Source organism: Argentina anserina, chromosome 5 (assembly GCF_933775445.1).
Source record: "Argentina anserina chromosome 5, drPotAnse1.1, whole genome shotgun sequence".
Taxonomy (NCBI): Eukaryota; Viridiplantae; Streptophyta; class Magnoliopsida; order Rosales; family Rosaceae; genus Argentina; species Argentina anserina.
This window is the reverse complement of record NC_065876.1, coordinates 2,524,862-2,548,220: the sequence shown is the minus strand read 5'-3', so window position 1 is coordinate 2,548,220 and position 23,359 is coordinate 2,524,862. Positions and strand designations below refer to the sequence as shown.

General features: G+C 39.2%; 6 protein-coding genes across 8 annotated transcripts; 3 read left to right on the top strand and 3 right to left on the bottom strand.

Annotated features, from left to right (window-relative positions):
* The first annotated feature begins 2,208 nt into the window (after positions 1-2,208).
* LOC126794184 (protein CHAPERONE-LIKE PROTEIN OF POR1, chloroplastic) lies at positions 2,209-6,017 on the top strand. The gene is made up of 5 exons (XM_050520842.1): positions 2,209-2,360; positions 2,444-2,523; positions 4,696-5,078; positions 5,504-5,580; positions 5,667-6,017. Exons 1-5 carry the CDS (start codon positions 2,302-2,304, stop codon positions 5,815-5,817), a joined length of 750 nt encoding a protein of 249 aa, XP_050376799.1. The 5' UTR covers positions 2,209-2,301; the 3' UTR covers positions 5,818-6,017.
* A 359-nt stretch (positions 6,018-6,376) lies between these two features.
* On the bottom strand, positions 6,377-7,774 carry LOC126794024 (tetraspanin-11). Its single transcript, XM_050520667.1, is given in 3 exon segments — positions 6,377-6,676; positions 7,263-7,436; positions 7,439-7,774. Coding segments are annotated over 3 exon segments (810 nt in total).
* Positions 7,775-10,219: 2,445 nt separating this feature from the next.
* LOC126794371 (enolase 1, chloroplastic) lies at positions 10,220-13,596 on the top strand. 2 transcript variants are annotated; one of them, XR_007672140.1, is made up of 8 exons: positions 10,220-10,796; positions 11,209-11,516; positions 11,815-11,969; positions 12,057-12,374; positions 12,701-12,847; positions 12,935-12,985; positions 13,146-13,314; positions 13,400-13,596. XR_007672140.1 is itself a non-coding variant. In XM_050521071.1 (7 exons), the coding sequence occupies exons 1-7, from the start codon at positions 10,369-10,371 to the stop codon at positions 13,209-13,211; spliced, it is 1,473 nt and encodes a 490-aa protein (XP_050377028.1). In that variant the 5' UTR covers positions 10,220-10,368; the 3' UTR covers positions 13,212-13,596. The 2 variants fall into 2 exon arrangements, 1 of the variants encoding a protein (XP_050377028.1); XM_050521071.1 differs by having other exon boundaries at positions 13,146-13,596.
* Positions 13,597-13,789: 193 nt separating this feature from the next.
* On the bottom strand, positions 13,790-15,942 carry LOC126794973 (plant cysteine oxidase 3). Its single transcript, XM_050521779.1, has 5 exons — positions 15,757-15,942; positions 15,142-15,293; positions 14,606-14,762; positions 14,234-14,434; positions 13,790-14,123 (listed from the first exon to the last, which is right to left on the bottom strand). Exons 1-5 carry the CDS (start codon positions 15,872-15,874, stop codon positions 14,008-14,010), a joined length of 744 nt encoding a protein of 247 aa, XP_050377736.1. The 5' UTR covers positions 15,875-15,942; the 3' UTR covers positions 13,790-14,007.
* Positions 15,943-16,098: 156 nt separating this feature from the next.
* LOC126796441 (protein MIS12 homolog) lies at positions 16,099-18,422 on the top strand. The gene is made up of 7 exons (XM_050523268.1): positions 16,099-16,325; positions 16,471-16,528; positions 16,694-16,813; positions 16,920-17,015; positions 17,097-17,235; positions 17,858-17,995; positions 18,118-18,422. The coding sequence occupies exons 1-7, from the start codon at positions 16,204-16,206 to the stop codon at positions 18,177-18,179; spliced, it is 735 nt and encodes a 244-aa protein (XP_050379225.1). The 5' UTR covers positions 16,099-16,203; the 3' UTR covers positions 18,180-18,422.
* On the bottom strand, positions 18,040-23,307 carry LOC126796440 (phenylalanine--tRNA ligase beta subunit, cytoplasmic). 2 transcript variants are annotated; one of them, XR_007672354.1, is made up of 20 exons: positions 23,187-23,307; positions 22,998-23,092; positions 22,821-22,921; positions 22,474-22,603; positions 22,273-22,388; positions 22,069-22,135; positions 21,763-21,804; positions 21,436-21,477; positions 21,274-21,350; positions 21,005-21,131; positions 20,746-20,913; positions 20,495-20,623; positions 20,303-20,416; positions 19,973-20,182; positions 19,766-19,873; positions 19,392-19,502; positions 19,213-19,296; positions 18,999-19,074; positions 18,735-18,864; positions 18,040-18,143 (listed from the first exon to the last, which is right to left on the bottom strand). XR_007672354.1 is itself a non-coding variant. In XM_050523266.1 (19 exons), the coding sequence occupies exons 1-18, from the start codon at positions 23,242-23,244 to the stop codon at positions 19,006-19,008; spliced, it is 1,848 nt and encodes a 615-aa protein (XP_050379223.1). In that variant the 5' UTR covers positions 23,245-23,307; the 3' UTR covers positions 18,656-18,864; positions 18,999-19,005. The 2 variants fall into 2 exon arrangements, 1 of the variants encoding a protein (XP_050379223.1); XM_050523266.1 differs by lacking the exon at positions 18,040-18,143 and having other exon boundaries at positions 18,656-18,864.
* Between the last annotated feature and the right edge of the window lie 52 nt (positions 23,308-23,359).

The window sequence follows — 23,359 nt, the reverse complement described above, 5'->3', positions numbered from 1 at the left end:
CACGACTTGAAGCATCAATCTTTCCAAGTCTTCAATTGAATCACTGGTAGCAGGAACAAAATTGATACTAGAGGGAGGAGGTGCCTCCCAAGTACGCACAGTGATCTCCCAAATCTGCCAATAAATCGGCAGATCGGGATTGACAGCCTTGTCAATAACCCGGAACAACCTCCGCATTGCCTTGCGGTGTACTTTTTCCGGGATGTCAATCCATTTCTCTCCCTCGGCAATAAGGTCTGCCAAAAACCTTTTACATTTTAAGCGGTAGGGGGATCCCTTCTCCTTGATATCTTCCAATTTAAAGAAAAACCTATCCATTTTATGTCCCTGGATTGAATCCCGTCGAGATGGGCCGTCAGGGCCACGGCGGCCGTAGCTTGCACTTTGATATCCCATTTTGACTACCATACGATCAGGCCTTTTATCCACTCCAAATGCTGGTACGCTGTCTTGCTCTACGTGCACATCTGTAAATCTGTGGATATGAATTGGTACTGTCTCCATGAACGAACGACCGATCGAGCTTCCAGATCTGGAGCTTTTTCCCCTTCTTCTTCTTCTTTGACAGGACAAGAACAAAACAAGCGGGCGGAACACCCACTGGTTTTATATATGCATACGGAACCATAAAAGGCAAACAATTGTTTTGGAAGTAGGAAGCAATATCCTGATACAACACGGATTTAGTTAGGGCGAGACGGTCGGAGATTATATTCATATTGATACTACACTGATTTTATATTTCAATACTGTTATTTTCGATTTCAATACCGAAATTAAACCGATATTGTTCGGTTTCAGTATCATTCTGTATTTTTTCAGTACTAAATTGGCAAATTTTCACAAGATATACATATGCATCATTTATTATACTAATTATGATCAATCATGAACAAAATTCACATAAAAATACAATTGACATACTTCATATTTTCACAAAACCGAAAGATACAAACTAAGATTAGTTTCTTTTGCACAAATTGAGAACTTTACACTACACAAATTCATACTTATGTACAAAGAAAGTAAACACAAAACTCAAGATCTTTCGATTTGAAACGAACACGAAGTCAAACCATAACCCAAATAAAGTAAAACCCAAAACCCGAGCTGCATATATAATTCATACTTTCATAATTTCAATTGAGAATTTGAGATTGAGTTAAGGCTTATTTTCAGTTTCCCATTAAGATTCTGAGAGGTTGCGATTGAGAGTGAAGAGCGAAATCAGTAATTGAGAGTGAAAGCTGAAGACATGAAGTGAATGGAGGCGATGATTTTTGATGAAATGAGTTCGAGTGTATGGAATTTTGTAAACCCTAAAATGTCCCAAAAAATAAGGGATTCCATAGTTTTGATACGGGCTAGTAATGGCTAATACTTTTTCATTGTTATGCCTAACTTGTCATTCCAATCCATAGTTTCTTTGGTAACATTTCCATCAAGTACCCAAAGTCCCAAACAAATTGGTGAAGCAATGACCCCAAAGTAAGGTGCAGCATCCTACGACCCAAAGGCACACCCGTACATATTCTTCTCCCAGCTCCAAATGGAATCAACTCATAATGATGTTCCTTATAGTCCACTTTTGAGCCCATGAATCTCTCAGGCTTAAAGGAATTAGGCTCATCATCCAAACATATGGGTCTCTTCCAATTGCATACGCAATTACGCATTAACAAATACCTGTGTATCTTTGGGTAAGAAGTACCCCATGAATTTGGTGTCTTGTACAGCTTTCCTTGGTATGACAAATGGGACGGGTGGATGTAATCTTATGCTACGTTTGGATAGAGGAAAAGAATGTGGAATTTAATTAAATTCCAGTAATCTAATATTCCTTATCTCAAAGTATTCTTTTTGGGATGAAATTCCTAGAAAAGTGAAAATTCTACAAAAAAAGATCATGGAATTTAATTAAATTTGTTATTATGTTTTTTATAATTTATATATATATAATTTTTATTTCGACGTTTTCAAAACGTATCCGCTTCCTAAAAAATTTTAAAAAACGCTTTCGTATTTCAAAACGTTTCGCTTTCACGTACCTAATTCCGTGCAGCTTAGTTAGGAATACAAGGTGATGGGCCTTTAGGCCAATAACACCCAACATAACAAGCCCATTAAAAAAGCAGTGATACAATGCACGCGTTCCTAGCATAAGATAGCATAGGTCGGTTCGTTGTTGAATAAACACAAGGCATCGGATATTGTTGGCTCCCTTTTGACTCACAGCTATGGTGGCTGCCGCCGGTCTTTCCAGTTAGGGTTTTGCTGCGTTCTCTCTTCTCTCACTGAACCATGGCCTCTCTCTCCGTCGCTGCCTCCAATTTCACCACCTCCTTCATCGGCAAAAAACTGTGAGCCTCTCTCTCTCTCTCTCTCTCTCTCTCTCTCTCTGATTCAGTAAATTGATATCGATTATCTATGTTTGTTCTTGTAGTAATTTTCGTGGAAATTCGAAGCTGCAAAACTTTAGCTCCTTCCGGCCAATCCCTAGATGTGCAGCTACATCATATGGAGGTACTCTTTTAATTTTTCATTGCTTTGATTATATAATTAGGTATGTTGAGTAATCAACAATGGATTGAGTTTTATTCTCCAAATGAATATTAGTTCGTTAGGTTCAGAGAGTGAAGAATTGTGAGGGAAATTGGAGGCCTCAGTTTGTATTGATATATGTTCACTGCTAATTCTGACCTTGGAGGTCTCATGACCTTGTTTTTCGCTACTAATTTTTAATTCATTGATCAAAATTTCTCGCTGTGCACTGACAATGAAGTTGTGCTGTAGTAATGTTAATCTGCCGAGTCTGTTCCTTACAAGCTTCTAAAAAACGCGCTGGGCGGCCACCTAGGCGCTGGGCGCCAGCCTTCCGTTCCGATTTTCCCAAAGTCGGCTTATCTGGGCGTTTGGTAAAAAAAGGCCGCCTAGGCGGGTTCTGGGCGGAATGGCGCCTAGGCGGAAAATTAATTTTTGCCCTTGCGTTCTTGGCTTTTGTTCTCTGATTCATCTCTCAAACTCAATTAAACCTAAAACTCTCTAAGCCTCACAGCCCTTAGACCCTCACTGCCTCAGTCGCTAAAAGCCTCATCCTCCCTTAATCTGATCGGAAAAGCCAGTCGCGCCTAGCACAACCCATAAAGACAGAAACCCAATTGCGGCTAGCACCCAGTGGTCCCAGTCGTGCAGTCGCAGTCGCACCTCAGTCCTCTGCCTCCCTCAGTCGCGCCCTCTCACTTCGGCCGTCCGGCGTCGCTCTCTCTCTCTCTCTCTCTCTCTCTCTCTGAGACTCTCTTAAAGCGTTAGCTTTCAATTTCAGGTCGCACACTCTTCTCCTTTAGCCCGTTTGTTGCCAATTTTGGACTTTAATTTTTGACTCTCTGAGTCTCTGCCTCTGTTCATGTTCAAATAATGAGTGATATTGGCATTATTGGGTATATGTGAATGTGATTGACTGAGATGCATGACTTATTGTGTTATTGACTTTGTATCATCATCTTCCCGTGGCATTTTTCTTATGTTAGTGACTGTTGGTGTTGTCTGTGACTGTGTGTATTAGACTATTACTCTGTTAGTGTATTGTGTTTGTGTATATTTCATTTGGTTTTGTTGTTTAAGTGTAGATGATAGAGTTTTGGTTTAGTATCATCATCTTCCTGTGGCCTTTTTCTTGTGTTAGTGACTGTGTTGGTGACGTGGTGTTGTCCGTGACTCTGTGTATTAGACTATTACTCTGTTAGTGTAGATGATAGAGTTTTGGTTGAATTGTATTTGAAGTTCGGGACTTCCATAGAATTGGCAAGGTAATGGCAACCGACACTAATTCTTCGTCGGCATCTACCACTATGTCGGCGATTGAGAAAGCATTGAAACGTGGTTCGAGAGATGTTGGGTGGGATTATGGAGAGTTGGTGGAAGCTACAAACTTGGATCGAATTAAGTGCAAGTTGTGTTGAAAAGTAGTGAGTGGTGGAATATATCGAATCAAGCGACATATTGCCGGCATTAGGGGGAATGTGGCCGCTTGTAAGAAGTCTTCGAATGAGGACAAAGCCAAATGCAAGAAAGCTATTGATGATGCCAAAGAGAAGAAGAAACAAAAGAACACACATGATGAAGAATGAAGAGGAGGAAGATGATTTGAATTTTGAGTTTGAATCCGATATGGAGGGAGTGATGGAGGGAGTTGGAGAAGAAGAGTGCAAGCTATAGACTTTAGAAGAATTTTATTTGCTTAATTGCCTTTGCTTTTTATATTTTCTAAAAAAAAACTCATTGTTGTTGAAGTGTTAAACATTTGATTTCATATAAATTTTGAGTATTTTTCTTATTTAGAACCATTGAAATACTTTTTATAATGTTATTTTAATTTTTTTGTGCTATATAAAAATTAAAAATAATTAAAAAATACAAACCGCCTAATCCCCGCCTAGGCCCCCGACTAGTCCCCTAGGCGCTAGTCCCCGGCAATCCGCCTGACTAGCGCCTAGCGTTTTTTAGAACCTTGGTTCCTTATGATTGTTGTGATTTTTTTTAGTGGTTGAGTATAAATTTTGATATTTTGATAGAATTGGATAGGTGGTTTTGGTAATTTATATGTCGAGCTTTCAAGCCCCTTGTGAGGAGTGTTGATGCCGTGATATGGTTTTGGTGGTTATTGGCTGTTGTTCATTTCTTGTGCATATTATGTAGGTAATACTCCAAAGTTCCCTCGGGTCAGTGTTTGGGATCCCTATAAGCGTCTTGGTGTGACTCAAGATGCTTCTGAGGAGGAGATTTGGGGATCGCGCAACTTTCTATTGCAACAGTATGCTGGACATGAGAGAAGTGAAGAGTCGATTGAAGCTGCTTTTGAGAAAATATTGATGACAAGCTTCCAGCAGAGGAAGAAAACTAAAATTAACTTGAAGAGCAGGTTAAAGAAGAAAGTAGAAGAGTCTCCTCCTTGGGTTAAGAATTTGCTCAACTTTGTGGAACTTCCGGCGACTGAAGTTATATTCAGACGATTGTCCCTCTTTGCATTCATGTCTGGCTGGAGTATTATGAACTCAGGTGAAGGTGGACCGGCTTTTCAGGTTTGTTCCAGTTTTTACACAGATAAATATAATTAATGCTTTTTTTGTTTTACCATCATGTATCTTGTCAGTTCTGTTATCAATGTGAGTCATCAGTCATACTAATGTAATGTAGGATAATTTTTTTGTGAGATAGGTAAGATTGGGAATTTGAGATAGACCTAGACCTTGAAAAGGAAACTGCAGTGATTTTGAATTGAAATCCTATAGCGACAGATTGAATCCCCTCGAAATTACCTCTAGATATGCACTTAGCTTAATTGGAATGATAATGAATTCTAGATCAGTTTCATACTTCAAGTGCTCTCCGCCATACTAGATACTTGTACTTCCCTCATTGCTGATAGTCCTGATACATACAGCTTCAAAGTTCTCCAATCAGTTACTTAGTTCTGGTGTACTAAATGACAATTCTGTTGCCACAGGTAGCAGTGTCCTTGGCAGCTTGCATATATTTCCTTAATGAGAAGACGAAGAGCTTGGCTAGAGCTTCCATCTATGGGTAAGACATCTGTGAATAGTAACCGTGGCTATAGTTCCATGCTTTTCCCCCTATCTTCTCTTATTTACACATTGGTTCAATTGCAGACTTGGAGCACTTGTAACAGGATGGGTGTGCGGTTCCATTTTGGTCCCAATTATTCCGTCAGTGCTATTAAACCCGAGTTGGACTCTTGAACTTCTAACATCACTAGTAGTTTATGTGTTCCTCTTCCTTGCTTGCACTTTTCTCAAGTAGAACTCATTCGTCAGGACAATTGTTAGAATTTTCATTCGGAAGGTTGCACTGAGCTAAGCTCCCTTATTGCCCAATGCCCATTTACATTGAGATTTATATTTCGGGTCCTGAAAAAGTTGGGAGTTAGAATTAGACATTCCATTGTGTATCTCTGCAAAAATTATCCTCATTAAACGGTTCACGTTAGAGTCATTATTTTTGGTTGGTTGTTTTAAATGGTTATACATACAGAATATGGGTGTACGATATTTTGGACTGGTTCAATCATATTGGCGGAAAAAATTTGTGACTATACGCTCACAATTGGGCCCTTTTAGCTTCATCCAGATCGAACTTCTGTTTGCATCCCACAATTTTCAGACTACTAAACAATATACTGAAACGATAAAACTTTCCAAGTATTTCAATACTAAAAACAACAAGGTTACTAACAAGGTCTGGCTATGAAGAGCAAATCTCAATTACATTGGCTTAATAACTAACTTAAAACAATTAATTGAAAAAAAAAAACTATAGCTAAGATCAACACTAGCTAGCAATATTCAAGAGCCGCCATGTATTACTTGTAGTTGTAAGTACTGAAGCGATTGTTCTTGGTAGCACAGCAGCCAACGCAGTAGACAAGGGTAAGGAGAACAAGAACGCAGCAGTTGAGAATGGCCAGAGACCTCCACTCTTTGCGAATGTTGGCCAGAATTCCTCCTTTGCATGATTTACAGTCATAGCACAACCTGCTCTGTTTGTTACTCCAAGTTAGGCAATCAGTGTCCGGCTGTTTAGGTCCAGACTTTGGAATCACCCAATATGTTGCATTCTCGAATTGATATCCGCAGTAAGATGGAGGCTTGCAGCAACCAGACTATAAAAATCAAACATGCGCACACAGATAACAGATTAATACTAGTACACAGTCCAATAGGCATGGTACATATTAAGGATATAGAAGGCAATACTGAAAGATGTTCATGATGAACTTTCTCATGCAAGTGATGCAACAAATATTGGTTTTTAACTACATATGAAATGCAATCAATATCCAACAGCGTAGATTGCTGAACACAATGTCGAATGAATTACTACTATGATTAAAACACTTGACTGAATGGTCCAAAACATTCTGATTTCTGTAAATGAAGAGGGTGTTCGCATCGAACATTTAGTTTAGTGCGTATGAACGTTGCACATAAAAGATACAGTAGCACGTACTAAAACAAGTAGAAACCCAGAAACTGAATGATCAGTAATTGATTCTTCAAGGTAACATAACAATATAGAATACTGAACGATCCAATTTTTTTTATATGAAATAAACTACTGTAACTAAGATCAGACACACAGATATGTCATACTACCATTAATTACATTTACACACACAACTTAGATACCAACTAATAAGAATACCAGCCAAGAACTAAATAAAGAGAAAAGTGAAATGATCTAAATACCTGGATCGGAGACAAGTTCTTTTTGTAGAAATCGAACTGGGACTGATGAACATCGCCGCCGAGACTCTTACAAACCTGAGCATCAATGAGACAACTCTTGATGGGCTCCCAGTTCTTACTCTTGACAACGTAGTGCTGGAGCCAATGCGAGAAGTCTCCGACCTTGTACAGTTGTACTCCTTGTACACTCGTCCCGACACGACCTGTCCGATCCCCTTGTTCGTCACGAATAGCGCGAACACGGTGAACCCGATGAGTCCGATGATGAGGAGAAATATCAAGACTAGGTAGGTGTAGAGGAGAGAGTTGATTCGGCAGCACGAGCCAGCGAGGCCGAGGAGGGACACGACGACGAAGAAGAGTCCGGCGAAGAGGAGAGGGTTCTGGAGGACCTTCTGGCACATGGTGCCGCCGTGGAGGTGGAAGTAGATCGATGCTCCGATGGAGGCGAGTCCCAGGAGGAGGAACATCGCGTTGAGGATCCCGATCACGGTGTTGCTAATGCGTAACATTGTAAAAATCCACCACGTACGTACTACTATGATGAACGTTGTACGTCTCTGTTTCACTGTTTGTATCCCCTGGTATAAAGGATTTGGGAATTAAAACCCTAAGGTTGTAATCTTGTCAGTGACGAGATGAAAGGGTGAAGAGAAAGAGGAGACAGTTGTGTTCTCTTATCTGGATTCCTGGACTGAGAAACTGTTATATAGAAGGAGTTGAACACCTACGTAAAACGGTTGCATTGGGTTTCTGAAATTTTTACAACACGGGACCTGACTTGCGATTTATTTACGGAGATTGGGATTTGGACAATACGTGGCGGGCAGAGAGTTGACATGTCATCATTGCCCGTTGTGTGAGAGGGGTAAATTCACTGAAATGGCCTTCAGTGGTGATTTGAAATGGGGACGTGGGATAAACTGATCGAGTCGCTCATGCACGTAGTGGACGGACGCCTTTTGTTTAGAGACGACCGTTGGATTTGGTTGACGGGAAGTCGGGAACCCATCCTCATTTTGAATATAAAAAAATTCACGATCGGTAATTAATTTTGGTAACAAGGTTAACGAGGTACTTAGACTTATAAAATCATCATTGTGGTACTCAAACTCATTATTTCCTATCAATGAGGGGCCGGATGGTATTTTCCAGTAAAAACCCGTCAGTTTGCTCACGCACGTGCCAATTTAAAAAATGACACAAACGACTTTTCTCTTCTTCTCCTTCTTTCTTCTTTCTTCTTCGCAATACTCATGATGGAGGCTGCAGCAAAAGGTGATCTCCAAACACCCAAGAAGAGATCCACCTTCAATTTAGATCCCAGATCCTCATCCCAAATCTTTGTCGAAAATCCACCACATTTCCAATTCCCCCACCAACCCAAAAACAAAACAAACCCGGTTATCTCATCTCTCTCTCTCTATATATATATATATATATGTGTGTGTGTGTGTGTGTGTGTGTGTGAAACTACAGAAGGAGAAGAAGCGGTCGGAGCCGGTTCAGTAATGGAGCTGCGGCTAAACGAACCCGAGAAATCCAATAAGTCTCTATGCCTCTCTTTCTCTCTCTATCTCTCTGATTTTTGGGCTATTTAAATAGTGGTTTCGAAAGCTAGTAAGACTCTATTTTCCTCTTCGTGTTGTTTTGCCTAACTTTTCTTTTTTCTTTTCTCTCTCTCTCACTTTCGAAACAGTAACAAGCGAGCTCATTCCGACATGGATACCAACGATGTTGTCGAGGTTACTGCTCCGGTCATGTGCTCTCGGGAATTGCGAAAGAACAAAGAGGTGGTTCAGTCGTACGATGTTGTTTCTCTTTTGTCTTGTCTTTTTTTCTTGTTTTTGTTTGAATATTGTGGGATCATAGTTTCAATCTTTTTGGTTGAATTTGAAATCTTGATTCGGCCTCGATCATGTGGGTGTGGTGGAATCAGTGTTTTGATGGTGTTTTCAAAATGATCAAGTTTGTTGTTTTTGATTGGTATTGAATTGGGTTAATGGTAATTGGGGTTTAGTTTTTGTTTTTGGTTAACTTGGTTTGAAGATTTGAGCGGAAAGAAATTGGGCGTTGGTTTTGTGTGCTTGGCATATAAAGTGCAGAGTGGATTGTATTTCTCAATGTTTTGAGATTAATGGCGTGGTTATATATGGGAGTTTGGAGTCTGGTGGTATAAGAAGTTTTGAATTAGAGTATCAATTTTCAAAGTGCGATTGTCTTGTTGGTTTTTGCTTTTCGTGATTTGTGTTGTGTAGTTACTTTTTGTTGTAGCCTCAGCCATGAGTATTGCGAAGAAGAAGAAAGAAGGAGAGAAAATTCGTTTTTGTCTGTTTTTAAATGCACATGTGAGCAAACTATCGGCTTCGTGCCGGAAATGACCTACGGCTCCTCGTTGATAGCAAATAATGAGTTCGGGTACCACAATGGTAGTTTTATAAGTCTGGATACCACATTGTTCTTGTCATGATGAATTTTTTTCTTTTGAATATATTTGTTTACTTGTTTGTGGATTTTCATTCGTGTCTCCTGTTTGGCTTTAGCTGGCCGGGATCGGAAGTGTTACAATAAGTTGGAGGGTGTTCGATCTTCAGTCTATACTAACTATATGACTATGAGTTGGGCATTTGGAAGTAGAGAGCGAGCTAGGCATCTAACATGTGTAGAGGGAACCGAATGGTGTGAGAATGTATTGGGGGTTGTCATTGAAGAAGTGATTACAGATTAGAAGTGACAAGGCGGTGTTAGATTGACTCGAACCATTCACAGGGTATTTCCAAACCAGGGCCGTCCCAGTCCAATCCAAAAGGCAGCCCAGTAGACCCATCTAAATCTCACTACAAAGGGAGTCCATGTCTGAAGGAGCAGCAGTTAAAAAGGACCCCACAAAAGAAGAGCACACACAATAAGCAGCAACCCCCAGCTACATCGGTTTGGCTCAGCTCAACTGCCTATCGACTCTCTGAAGAGTCCCCCTCTTTATTTTCATCGCTCCTCGGCGGACTTCTCCACGCCTCCCCTCCTTTCTATATCCCCCACCTAACTTCCCTCTCCCTCCAAACACTCCTCTACCCTTTTCAAACCTCAAAAAAAAAAAAAAAAAACAATGGCTCTGGCCACACAGTCCTCCATCACCCTCCTCCAGAATCCCTTCATTTCCTCCCCCGAACCCCACACCAACCTCTCCGCCGCCTCGATCCCGCTCCCTCCACGCCGCCGCTCCCTCTCCGCTCGATGCTCCGTCGCCGTCGCCGTCGCCCCCTCCGCCGCTGCTAAGGCGGCCAAGGAGTACAAGGTCAAGTCGGTCAAGGCGCGGCAGATCATTGACAGCAGAGGGAATCCGACGGTCGAGGTTGATCTGGTGACTGATGATCTCTACCGATCGGCGGTTCCCAGTGGAGCTTCTACCGGAATCTACGAGGCGTTGGAGCTTAGGGACGGTGATGAGGCTGTTTATGGAGGCAAAGGTGTGCTTAAAGCTGTGAAGAATATCAATGACATTTTGGGTCCTAAGCTTATTGGCATCGATGTCAGGTTAATTTTTTTCTACTGTTTTACTGTTACTACTGTAACCTTGGTAATTGCTCTTGCCTTGATCAGTATCAAGTCCACAAAATGTGTGTATTGTAATTGAAACAAGGAATTGTGATTGTTATAGCAGAAGTCGACGAAATGTGTATCATAATTGTTTACTAGTTGATAATTAGTATAAGATTCTAGGTGTGATTTCTACGATCCGATAGCATTGAGTGATATTCTTGTAAGAATTTAACTGATTTTAGTGGTTACTTAACACTTTGGCTACTTATACTGTTTACCTCATGGCACGTTTTTTTTTTGCTTCTTTTTTTAAACTTCAATTGCAGTTTTCTCTTATCTGAATTGTAAATTGTTTGTATGCTGATTATGAAGTAAGTTCTGACATTGAGCTGTTGTTATTTTGTAGAAATCAAAATGATGTAGATGCAGTTATGTTGGAAATTGATGGGACACCAAACAAATCGAAGTTGGGGGCCAATGCCATATTGGGAGTGTCTCTTAGTGTGTGCAGAGCAGGTGCAGGTGCAAAGGGAATTCCCCTATACAAGCACATCCAGGAAGTGTCTGGAACAAAAGAGCTTGTTATGCCCGTTCCCGCTTTTAATGTCATAAATGGAGGAAGCCATGCTGGAAATAATCTCGCCATGCAAGAATTTATGATATTGCCTGTAGGTGCCTCCTCATTTGCTGAGGCACTTCGTATGGGTAGTGAAGGTTAGTGATGTAAAGTAAATTTCATGCGGTACATTTATCTTGAATTCGTTACTTTTACTGAAAAGTGAGGGTCTTTTATTTTTGGTCCAAAAATGGTTGAGATTGCTAATCATTTTCAGAAAACACTGCATTTGGTTGAATTTGATATTTTTTATTTTCCAATATGTATACCTGAGCATCTAGGATCACATAGTTCAGAAAAGACTTGAATTTGATACAACAATAGTCATAATTCAGTATATTTTCCCAAGTGTTGGATCGTTCATAGTCCATAACTATTCTGCATTGCTTGAAACAGTTTATCACATACTAAAGGGAATTATCAAGAAAAAGTATGGACAAGATGCTTGCAATGTTGGGGATGAAGGGGGATTTGCTCCCAATGTACAGGACAACAGGGAAGGCTTGGTTTTGCTCATTGATGCTATTGAAAAGGCTGGTTACACAGGCAAGGTAGGACCACAGGAGCCCCTGGCATTACTGTTCTCTTGCAAATTCATGTGGTCTAATGTGTGATGTTGAATTAAAACAATGATGCAGATTAAAATTGGAATGGATGTTGCTGCTTCGGAGTTTCTCACTAAGGAAGGGAACTATGATCTTAACTTTAAGAAACAACCAAATGACGGGGCACATGTGCGCTCACCTCAGAGCCTTGGTGATCTGTACAAGGAGTTTATCAGAGATTTCCCTATTGTGTCAATTGAAGATCCATTTGACCAAGATGATTGGAGCTCGTGGTCTTCACTTCAATCTTCAGTTGACATCCAAATTGTGGGGGATGACTTATTGGTCACAAATCCAAAGAAAATTTCTGAAGCCATTGGGAAGAAAGCATGCAATGCCTTACTTTTAAAGGTAAGCATTCTTCATTGCATGCATCTCTTCTTCTTCTTTTTTCTCGCAATTTTCTTTTAATTCATTTTATCTTGTATAAAGGAATTGAAATTTACATTTCATTTCCTACAATCTTGATTTGACTAGCATGATTGATACTTAGATGCTAAATTGCTAAACTTATCCTTTCTTACACTCGGGTATATCTAAAATTTCTGTAGCCTTAAGATTATGCATGCTTGTATTATGCATATTATGGGCTTATAGCTAAAAGTGACATGTGGTGGGAAAAAATAGTGAAGATACAATTATGAGTATTGATTGAGCTCATTTTCTTTGAAATGCAGGTTAACCAGATTGGGACCATCACTGAATCTATTCAGGCAGCACTTGACTCAAAAGCTGCAGGCTGGGGTGTCATGGTTAGTCACCGGAGTGGGGAAACTGAGGATAACTTCATTGCTGATCTTTCTGTAGGCTTGGCTAGTGGACAGGTTTATAAGCTGATTTCGACATATCTGTTTTCTATCTTTTAATTGTTTTGGAACCATGAAGTTTATCCTAGCATTTTGTTTGTGTAGATTAAGACAGGAGCTCCCTGCCGAAGCGAACGTTTGGCCAAGTATAATCAGGTAAGTAAAAGCACCGAAACGTTGTTCCTTACTGTGCACTTATGACTTTGCTTTTCCAAATTGCTGATAACGAATTAAAACTTGTAATTATAAATGTAAAGAGGCTGAAATAGTATATTTGGCCGGCAATTAATACCCTCCTGTTCCCATTTGATTCCAGCTTCTGCGCATTGAGGAGGAACTTGGTAATGTCCGTTATGCTGGTGAAGCTTTCAGAGCTCCTTAAGGGGAGAACTTATACATGTTTCAGGGATTCACGTTTTCTGAGTTTCAAGTCAAACTTGGGATTCTGGGAACATTTACAGAAATTTTTGATAGAGCTTAATGAGGTGAGATGTTTTTGGAACGTTCCATTTGCCGAAATACCCGGAATAAGACACCACAAGTATTCAACTTCGTTGGAAATATTTGTAGGTCAATAAGGAAGTTGTGCTTTCTATCATGCATGTTCTGGTGTATGGTACCTGCTGACCTTCTCATCGGTTCCAACTTTGTTGTTATGCTGTACTGGAATGTGTATCATGTACCATATATTTCACACCTACGCTACTTTTCATAATGTATCATTCTGCTCTGCCGGATATCATGGAACAACACATAATCAAATGTTCATCAATTAGTCTGCGTTTCTCTGGTAATTTTCATCTTGCTAGCTATATAGAAGATCAAAATGATATACAATTGCGACTGCTTGCAATTACTGTACAATGTACATAAGCAATTCTAGAAAAGCAAAATAAGATGGCAAAAAATGGCAAAGCAAAATAGCAGGGTACTATTCAAATAAGTTGTAGCTACTACTGAACTATCTATCCGGCTATGCAAAAGTTTATCACAATTCACAAAATCCTTCATCAAAGAGCTTTTTATGCAGAGCGGAATGACCTGAATCACCTCAGTTACCTCTGTCTAGGCTTGTGCAGTCGACCAAAACAATATGCTTCGTGGGGTTTCCAAAGCTTAACCACATACCATAACAAGAATGGGCTCACTGAATGATCATCACTGGTTATTGATGAAGATTAAACCTGAATAGTTGGTCCAGTGTAGTTTCCCCCTCGCATATAGATAGTAGGTTCTGTCTCAGCAAGCCATGCATAGTCCTCTTCTTTTTCCTCATCTACCTTAACCTCTGTAGCTGCAGTTTACGGGTTATGTAAAAATACTCCTATTATTATTTCATTTTATTTTCATCCAAATAATTCATGAAGCAAATGGAAACGACAACAAGAAATGAAAGTTCCTTACAGAAGGCAGTATATGGGTAGTCACGGTAGTAGGTGCATTTTCTGCCCAAATTTTCATCATAAGGAGGAGCAAGGATGTCAAGAACGGCACACGGTGTGACTGCAGTGAAAGAATGCAGATTCCCCCCACTCTTTGGGTACAAAACTGATGTTCCACATGGTGCCGTTACAACTTTGTCAACTGCCAGCTTTACCAATCTTACTGCATTGGAGAGCACAAACTCAATTAGCACATTGACCTCAGATCTTAAAGTACATATTACAAAGGAAAATCTTTAGAGAACATCGTGTCTAGGAACTACACAAGGATCAATATAAATTTTTGTTAAGAAGCAGAAACCATGCAAAGCTGAAATTTACTGACAAAGCAGACCTGGAAAATAATTTGATCCCCTGCTTTCCTGGGAAGGCTCCACCCAATCGTAAGCTCTCACATGCAAAGAGCCATAAAGAACTTTGCTAAAAACAGTCATGCCCGGGTGATCGTGAAGTGGAATGACCGAGGACGTCGGGAAACAAAATATACACATCTGCATAAAACCATTTAGCTAATCATTCAGTATTAATAACAGAGCTTAAACCAAAGCAAGAATCTTAACCAATTTTGAAGTGGCTACTCAAATGGAGGGTGATTTTGACAATGATATCATGAAGGAGACACAGTTACACACAATATAATCTACAAGATATTATAACTTCATTAAAAGAACCTCAAAACATATTATACATGTGAATGTATGAGACTATGAGTGGTGAACGCAAAGAACACTGTTACAACAACGCTTTGAAAGTTTCACAACAAAAAATCCATAACAGGTTGGAAGAAGAAAAAGAAAACTTTGCATATCTATTTGGGAGCAGAAGTAATCGTTGTGAAGCAAGAATATGTCTTCTATGTTATATACTTACCGTAAAAGTATCACCTTCATACACATTCAAGTATGTTATTGGTTGAGTCCATCGAGTAACTCTATTTAGGTTGTCAAGTCTGAAAGAACCGAGCCCTCGATCATCATCTGGATTTTCCTCTTGAAGTCCAACATCGGCAGGAACAACTGTGTCTGTAAATTCCAACCAAGCTCAGAGAGGCATACTATTGTCATCATAAGAGTAGAAACAAATAGCGTTCTGACTTTAAGATCGTAACTTTTAGATTCAGTGAGCTAGAAACAGAAAATATCATTAAGAAATGATTTTTTTTTTTTTTGAAAATATGTTGAACTTCTATAAGTTAAGTGAAAACAAATACAATCACACAAAATCAATAGCATCATTTTACACTTAGCACATACTTTAGACTATACCACTACACTATTAAAACTCAAGTGTCAGTGTAGGATATCCCATTAAGACTTAAGAACTCACATTCCTGAACCCAAAACCACATTGCTACTAGCTACAAAAAACTACAGCCTCCAATTCTTCAATAACACACCACCAAACAACCAAAACCCATCTCAAGTTTCACATACTTAAACAAACAACACTCCATCACAAAACCAACTTACACAAACAGAGAAATACCCAAAAGAGCAGAGAGCTTGCTGACAGCTTCAGCTGAAGGGGGAGGAATCCCCGAGGGCCTGAACGTCTTTTTACACAGTTCATAGATAGCTTCCACTTTGGAGCTCTGCCTCGACATGCTTGTGTGGCTCCGAACTGAACCAAACCTCACTCTCTTCTCTATAAATCTCCGAAACTTATCTCAACCCTTTTCTAACATCCTTGGCCGCTCAAAAAAAACACACCCACTGTTTTCTCTCTCACTATTCACAAACCTGGTTGCCGTCTGATCCATTCACACGTGGCATGCAGGAGTAATCCCACGTGCCCCAGTTGGGATGTATATTTTCTTTCGACTTTAAGTTGTCATTTTTGCAGACTCAAAATTCAAAGACCTCCACTTTCCCAGTCTCCGTTTTTGGGCGGGAAAACCCCTAAACCCTAAATCTGAAATTCGAGAGGGTCCGAATGGAAGGGAGTGAAAGCGAGGCGGTGTTTGATTCGGTGAACCTGAATCCGCAGCTGTTCATCAACGAGGTCATCAACACCGTCGACGATTTGGTCGACGACGCCTTCAATTACTTCCATGAGTGAGTGTTTCTCTCTCTCTCTCTCTCTCTCTCTCCCGAATCTGTATTTGTATGAAAGACTTGATTTTTCCATGGGTGAGATTTGGGATTTTGTAATTTTCAAAACCACAAAATTGTTTAATTTCTGCGACGATCTTATTTTCAGGGAAGCATCGACGGTTTTGAAAGTCCAGGGCACCGAGAGAGCTCAAGATCTATCCAAGGTACAATCTTTACTTAATTTTCTTGTTCTTTTTCCCCCAATTTTCTTTGTTTCAGTGAATGAAGAGGTAGCTTTCTTAGGTTTTGATTCTTGTGGATGATTGGCTTCAAAAACTAAGAAGATGCAATGTTTGCTTATTTAGTGTTTATGTCCACTTATTTTCAAGGGTGTTGATCTGATTCGCAAAAGGGTTCAATCAAATGTCGATAAGCGGCTGCTTATGTGGGAGCAGTACTGTCTTGACCACTGCTTTGAAGTTCCTGAGGGTTTTGTGCTGCCCAAAACTGTACGTTCTCTTTAGTTAACCGATGTCTACAGGGTAGTGCAGATTACAAGTAGTAAAGTATGAAGGAACTTATTTTGGGACATAATCAAAGCAACTGGTTTTATAGGATGAAGCACCTGTGGATGGTACAGTACATCAAAATGTTATCTGTGATCCAGAAGTGGATGTTCAGTTGGATTCGTTGAGGAACAAATTGGCCAAGGTAATTACAATTTTATAAGATGCAAGGGTCTCTTGTTTGTGAATTTGCAGTTTTTTTCTTCTCAATGATGTATGGTCACAGGTTGGCGAGGAGTCTGCTGCACTGAACAGAGAGCTCCAATTATTGGAACAACAGTCTGCTTCTAGTGACCGTTTATCTTCGCTTGTTAATGAGACATTGCAGTTATATGACCAGAACTCTTTTCATGAGTTGTTCCAGGGTAATTAACTAGAACACACTTTTCGATTTATGTTCAATTTTAGAGTGCTATAGCTTCAATTGGTATCTCTGCTTCAATTCGAGTTTGGATGTTTGAAGGTTTTTTTTTTTGGTGTGTGATATATACTAGTGAGCCAGAAACAATTTGCATTTTGGAACTTACTTTATATCAGTTCTTATTAGTATTCCTTTTCTAAGCTATGTATTGGGTTAAATCGTTGACTGGTATGGTTTGTGATCAGTCTGTCTAGAGTTTAGACCTTACTGTATATCAGCCATATCATCAGGTTGGAAAACTGCTGTGATCTGACTAGTGTTGTCATCCAAATCTTGTTCTTGTTGAGTGTTCTTAGGCTTGGTTGGGGACTTCTTATCCTCTATTATAGATTGTCTGAAATACTATGTATTGAACTAACTTGGAGAATTTTCTTGCTGCTAGTCCCGAAATTGCCAGAAGTGGTACTTCTCCTTTCTTTTGGGTTTTTGCGCTTCTATGATTTTACATCTTTAACCGACTAGTTTATAGATTGTGACTCTGAATCCTGTTTTATCCATTTTTTGTTGTTGGTCACTTGGGTGGCAGTATTCCTTCAGAACTCATCATAAAATATTGTGTTGTGCAGAGATGGTTAAAACATCATCAGAACTTCAGATGAAAACAGCAAAACTGATGACCAGAAAGGCGGAAAAATCAAAACAGAATAAGACAGACAGAGTCTACAATCAATACAAAGATCCATCTCGGATGCATGTTAGCAATGGTAACAGCTATAAAATGTTCATGAGAGTCCTTGCTCTTGCAAGTGGAATCTATTAGTGGGAAACAGCGAAATTCTATTACAATGCATCTCCATGTTTGTGTTAATGTACTCTCTTTTTGCAGGCTTCTCTGGTACAAAGCTGGAAGACCTACAAGAATTTTTAGACAACATGAATACAAAGTGAGAACTATGCGTAGTTCTGTATCATTTATTAACATTTCCAACACTCAATTCGCACCATTCCAGTAGTTGTAAGCGTGTCAATCCAGTTTGGCAAATTCGCAATGTTCTTATGTAGTGTGTATAGCACGAACATGGATTTTAGGTTGATCTGCTGAGTTATGATCAATTAAATCTTATGCTTCTGTGATGCTTTTCTGTGGACTTGTTCATGTACACCATGGTGCATACAACGTGGACGCGAGTACTCCAACCAAAGTCTGCTTCTATGGTGAAATATACGAAGTTATTCAATACTGTAGTAGACATGTAATTGTAGTTGTAACTTGTAAGTTCGACTCGCAACATACAATTGTATTTGAGCTTGTTATTTAAAAACATGTATAATTGATCGCTTATAAATACCACTGTCGTTGTAATCAAATGCCATACGGTTAGTCTAGACATGGCACCTCTAACTAGATGTCAAACCATGCGAAATCCCTTCAAGAAGAGGTTAAGACAAAGAAAAACTCGTGTAACTGACAAGAAGATTGGCGAGAAACTATTGAGTTTTTACCGTTGGAAAAGGCAATTCCAATCCCATCAATTGAACAATAATTGACAACACTCCAGAGAAATGCTATGCATGTTGTCTCCATAATTTCCTTTTGGTGCCTGTAAGCCAAAATCAGCCTTCAGAAGCGTACCTAGTATTTAAGATCATCAACAAAGAAGCATCAGCAACGCACATTATATTCTTCTCACATGTGAAAAGTTTTACAGCCAAGTCCGAAAAGGCCTCAACACAAAGGGTAGCAACACGAGTAGAAAAGAATCTTACATTATAACTACAAGAAACTCTCCATGTTCATTTCCACATATGAGCATGGATCAGGAATATCAAAGTTCCTTAAGACCTGGTAAAGACATGAAATTACAATTAGATAAACTAAATGTGTAGATGAGACTATGAGAGTAGCATGAAGAAAAGCTACAGATGCAACTATACGACCCTATCCATAATCTTAGCACACGATAATCGTTATGATATATACCTCAGGGTGCACAACACCAAAAGTTCCAATTTGCTTCCCTTTGTAATAGATGCTTGCTTGTACACCGGGCAGAAACTCAGGCTCCTTCAGTAGGATAACAAAAGGGCGAGTGAATCATTCATACTAACCACAAAAGCTAATGAAAAAGCATGGAACAGTTACAAAGACAATGTACTCACCTCTGCACGCTGTAAGTAATAGCTTGCAGTGTCGCCACTAACAGCGTCTCCCTTAGGAACAAAGACAGCCCCAAGTACTTCCATGATTCTATCTACTAACCCATGAATTAACTGCAATCAGAAACCAACATATAACCGACAATCTCATCAACACCCACCTCAACAAATATTTTGCTAAGTGGACAATGATATTTATGATACATTGATACATCACATAGATCTTGCCAAATTCAGCATTCAAGAGCTTAGATAGTGAAAATATTGAGCCGACTATTTCAGTAAGAGGCCTCCATATGTAACAGTAGATCGGCAAATAAAATACAAATTACTACTTGAGCAGAAACTTTTCATATACAACATTTTTGTACTTGTACCTCAAATCCAGAGCTAGCACCACAGTACAACGCTGCTAACTGGCGCCGGTTTGTTGCACCAACATCTTTTGTCTCATCCAATATAGCAACATCACCCACTTCAAAAACCTATACAGTAAAGTGAAAAAAGGTATTAATTCTGAACTGATTTAACAAGAAAAAAAATGAGGAAAGGCAGCTCAAACCAAAATGACAATCTGTATATACCTTTATGGGCTTTGGGTGATCTTTGTTGTGACCCACGGATTTCAATATGCCAGGCATCAAAGTGGTCCGTACAAGCTCAAAATCAGAAGAGCGAGGATTTCCAACAACAACAGCCTTTGATTTGTCATCTTTACGACGCAACAGGTCAAAGTTCTCTTTCCAAGAGCACAGTGTGAAATTCAAAACCTCTGTATACCCATTCATTGCAATCTACAAGTTTGAGGCGGCAAAATTTAAAAAAAGAAGAAGAAATCTATAACCATGCATCTTATCACCCAAAATGGGAAGGACATGATAGTACATACTAAATGACAATTTTGTGTTCCGTACCTCGGATCTGAGCATATCACTAAACTCATTCAAGACAAGTGGTTTCAAAGATCCAGATGAAGAAGCAGGCATTGTCGGTGGTATATTGTTATAACCATATGCAATTGCAACATCCTAAACAGAAAGAACATGCCATGTCAACGAAACACAAGGATCTGGTGTAATATGCCAAAAACATCAAACAAGTTCTACCTCCATGACATCACAAGGGTGAAGGATGTCACTTCTTGTTGGTGGTACAAGTACTGTGATAGTGTCCGACTTATTCCCTGATACAGACTGCTGAGCCCCCAATTGCATTTTCTTCAACAGATCAATGACCTACAAAGTAAGAATTGACAATGAACAAAAGAGAATATAACTAATATACCTATACATAACATTTTATACTAAATTTGCTACATATTTAAGAGCAGTTTAGACCAACTTGTACACCGGCATACCTCATCAGCCCCCAAAGATGGTCCAATGCGGCTATTAATGTATGACAGAGAAACATCCATGGTGTAGACTGATAAATCAGGATACACGTATGATTTTCCATCAGGATATATCACTTCAACAGGTTCAATCTCAAACTTTCTTTCACAATATGATGAAAATGCTGTCACCTAAGAGCAGTTGAAGATTATGTCATGATCAATAAGTAAAAAATTATAACTAGCAAATAATGCACCCTGGAATTTTGTTTCAGTTTCTTACTATTGTGTTCAGAACAATCTTGGCCTTTGTCAAATCAGTAGCTGTACATTCTATAAAAACATTCTTCGTCTTTAAAGTGATTGCTGAATGAGCACCATTTATAATTGGAGGTAACGACAAAACAGTTCTACCAAGATGAAAAAAAATACATATCAACATTTTTAGTGCTGTACATTGTACACAGACAGACAATTATACATGCACTCCTCTTTCTAAAAGATAAAATACATCAGTAGTAACATGATCAATCTTCAGGAAAACTATCGTACCTGTTTTTATCATATATAACAGGATAAACCTTGGAGTTCTCTATTATGTGGAGGAACTTCTTCAGCTTTAAATCTGACTACAAGATGCAAAAGAGGAAAAGGGATTAAAATTTCCTTCCTCAGAATGGGAAAAGGAAAAAAGAAAATCTATAATGAACTCACCTTGTAAAATTCCATGAGCTCATCAGCTCTAAATTTCTTCACCTAATAAAGATAAGAACATAACATCAAAACCAATGACATCTATAAATTGAAAGATATTGCAAAAATGTATTGCACATAAACTAGTAATTTCACTATAAGGCAAGATGCTCTTGTAAAATAGCAGATGCTTCACCAGTGCTTCAATCAATTACAGTATGAACCATATTGTGAAAGCAACCAAACGTAGAAATAAATTCCAATACACCTCAGAGTCCTTGTTAAAGAACTCATCCAAGTGAAACCGTACAATCAAACACCATATAACCAGAGTCAAATTTGGATTACCTGCTTCAGTGGCACAAAACTTATGCTTGAAGGTGGCAAAGCCTGCAAATCAATAGATGAATAAGTAACAGTAGTATTAATACTTCTTTGGAACTAAGCACACAAGAGCTATTTCTGCACAATAAAATGTGTTTAGAATTCTTAAGAAGCAAATACTAAGGAGAAAATTATAATTATATGAGAGTTTCAATGTGAGACCTGAATAAATGTATAATTTAGCAGAGGGTCTCATCAACTCAAATAAATATACCACATGATCCAAGATACTATAAAAAAAATACAGGAACAAATATTACAAAAGTACACCTCATATGAGAAAGGAGTTTGTACTGTGTCCAAGTCATGAGTCCCAATGGCAACAAGGGTTCGCCGCCTGCAAGATAAAACAATATTTAAGTATTTTTATACGTAAGACACAGGAAAGAAAAACAGGGTCAGAAGATCAGGATGGAAGGATTAAACAGTTGCAACATGTGCATAAACAAGAATTTTTTTGTCGGAAAACAATACCTGCAGATATTCTGATGCAGCTTATCTTGGAGGTCAATAAAGCTGTTATAGCTTGCTTCAGTGAAAGTCACTCCTCTCAAAACAGCGCAAACAACATGAGGTCGAATCAAAGATGTCTGCAAGTGGGAACACATTTATTTGTGAAATAAACTACAGTACTAAACATAAAAAGCCCCTCAGAGAGTTCTCAAATATAGCTACCTCTGGTGTGACATGCATTTTCATCATCGACTCCTTGCTAATATTCGCCAACTTGTACTGAGGAACCTCCTGTTTCTTCTCGAAGATACGGAGAGCCTGTGACAGCCCTTCGAGGCAAAGCAAATCATATCTGCACCACGTAAATAAACAATGCTTTCATTCCTACTCTGTATTTTCAGCTCAGATTGATATCAAAATCAACAATTCAACTCATCCAAAGTAACTCTCAACCGATACATCAAACCACAAGTGCTCCACAGCTCACATTCATATCAAAATCCAAACTGAACACATCAAAAGCAACACCTAATCGATACATTACACGAAGAACACAAGATTCTCCGTACCTATTAGCAGGAATGTCGATTTTGTAAATAACTTCCTCATCTTCGTCGGCTTCTGCTTCATCCAGATGCTTCTCTTTCCTCACAATCGCTTTCTCAGTCGTCTAAATCACACACATTCAAAATCCAGAACCAAAATTACAGCAAAAACTAGACGACAATCAAAATCAAAGCGCTTACGACGTCGTCGAGCTCAATTCCGAAGCGGAAGCAGTCATCATCGAACTCTCTCTTAGCTCTCTCGCTCACTTCCTCATCCTTTAGCTCTTCTTTAGCTGCCAGATTCAGTAGAAAAAAAAATTAAGCATCAGTAAAACTTTTTTCACCGTCAATAGTCAAAATCAGAGAGCAAGAGAATCGAAAACTCACTGTAAGGTTTGCCTAAGGCGGCGAATAGACGATCCCGTCCTACGCTCACCATCGGCATGGTGGACTCTGCTTCGTTCTTCTCCGGTGACGCAGAGAGGTTAAAATAGAAGAATTATAAGAAAGTAGGGTTTTCATTTTTTATAGTGCTCTTATTTGGGTTTTTAAAATGGGCC

Coding starts and splice junctions, on each gene's coding strand:
- LOC126796440 (XM_050523266.1), bottom strand. CDS start 23,244: ATGCCGATGGTGAGCGTAGGACGGGATCGTCTATTCGCCGCCTTAGGC. Junction 22,922..22,997: donor GAATTGAGCTCGACGACGTC/GTAAGCGCTTTG, acceptor TGTGTGATTTAG/ACGACTGAGAAAGCGATTGT. Junction 20,183..20,302: donor GTGATATGCTCAGATCCGAG/GTACGGAACACA, acceptor TCAAACTTGTAG/ATTGCAATGAATGGGTATAC.
- LOC126794184 (XM_050520842.1), top strand. CDS start 2,302: ATGGCCTCTCTCTCCGTCGCTGCCTCCAATTTCACCACCTCCTTCATC. Junction 2,524..4,695: donor TGCAGCTACATCATATGGAG/GTACTCTTTTAA, acceptor CATATTATGTAG/GTAATACTCCAAAGTTCCCT. Junction 5,581..5,666: donor GCTAGAGCTTCCATCTATGG/GTAAGACATCTG, acceptor GTTCAATTGCAG/ACTTGGAGCACTTGTAACAG.
- LOC126794973 (XM_050521779.1), bottom strand. CDS start 15,874: ATGTCGAGGCAGAGCTCCAAAGTGGAAGCTATCTATGAACTGTGTAAA. Junction 15,294..15,756: donor CAAGCTCTCTGCTCTTTTGG/GTATTTCTCTGT, acceptor TGGAATTTACAG/ACACAGTTGTTCCTGCCGAT. Junction 14,435..14,605: donor GGGATCAAATTATTTTCCAG/GTCTGCTTTGTC, acceptor TCTCCAATGCAG/TAAGATTGGTAAAGCTGGCA.
- LOC126796441 (XM_050523268.1), top strand. CDS start 16,204: ATGGAAGGGAGTGAAAGCGAGGCGGTGTTTGATTCGGTGAACCTGAAT. Junction 16,326..16,470: donor GCCTTCAATTACTTCCATGA/GTGAGTGTTTCT, acceptor TCTTATTTTCAG/GGAAGCATCGACGGTTTTGA. Junction 16,529..16,693: donor GAGCTCAAGATCTATCCAAG/GTACAATCTTTA, acceptor CTTATTTTCAAG/GGTGTTGATCTGATTCGCAA.
- LOC126794371 (XM_050521071.1), top strand. CDS start 10,369: ATGGCTCTGGCCACACAGTCCTCCATCACCCTCCTCCAGAATCCCTTC. Junction 11,970..12,056: donor AGGCTGGTTACACAGGCAAG/GTAGGACCACAG, acceptor ACAATGATGCAG/ATTAAAATTGGAATGGATGT. Junction 12,986..13,145: donor GTTTGGCCAAGTATAATCAG/GTAAGTAAAAGC, acceptor ATTTGATTCCAG/CTTCTGCGCATTGAGGAGGA.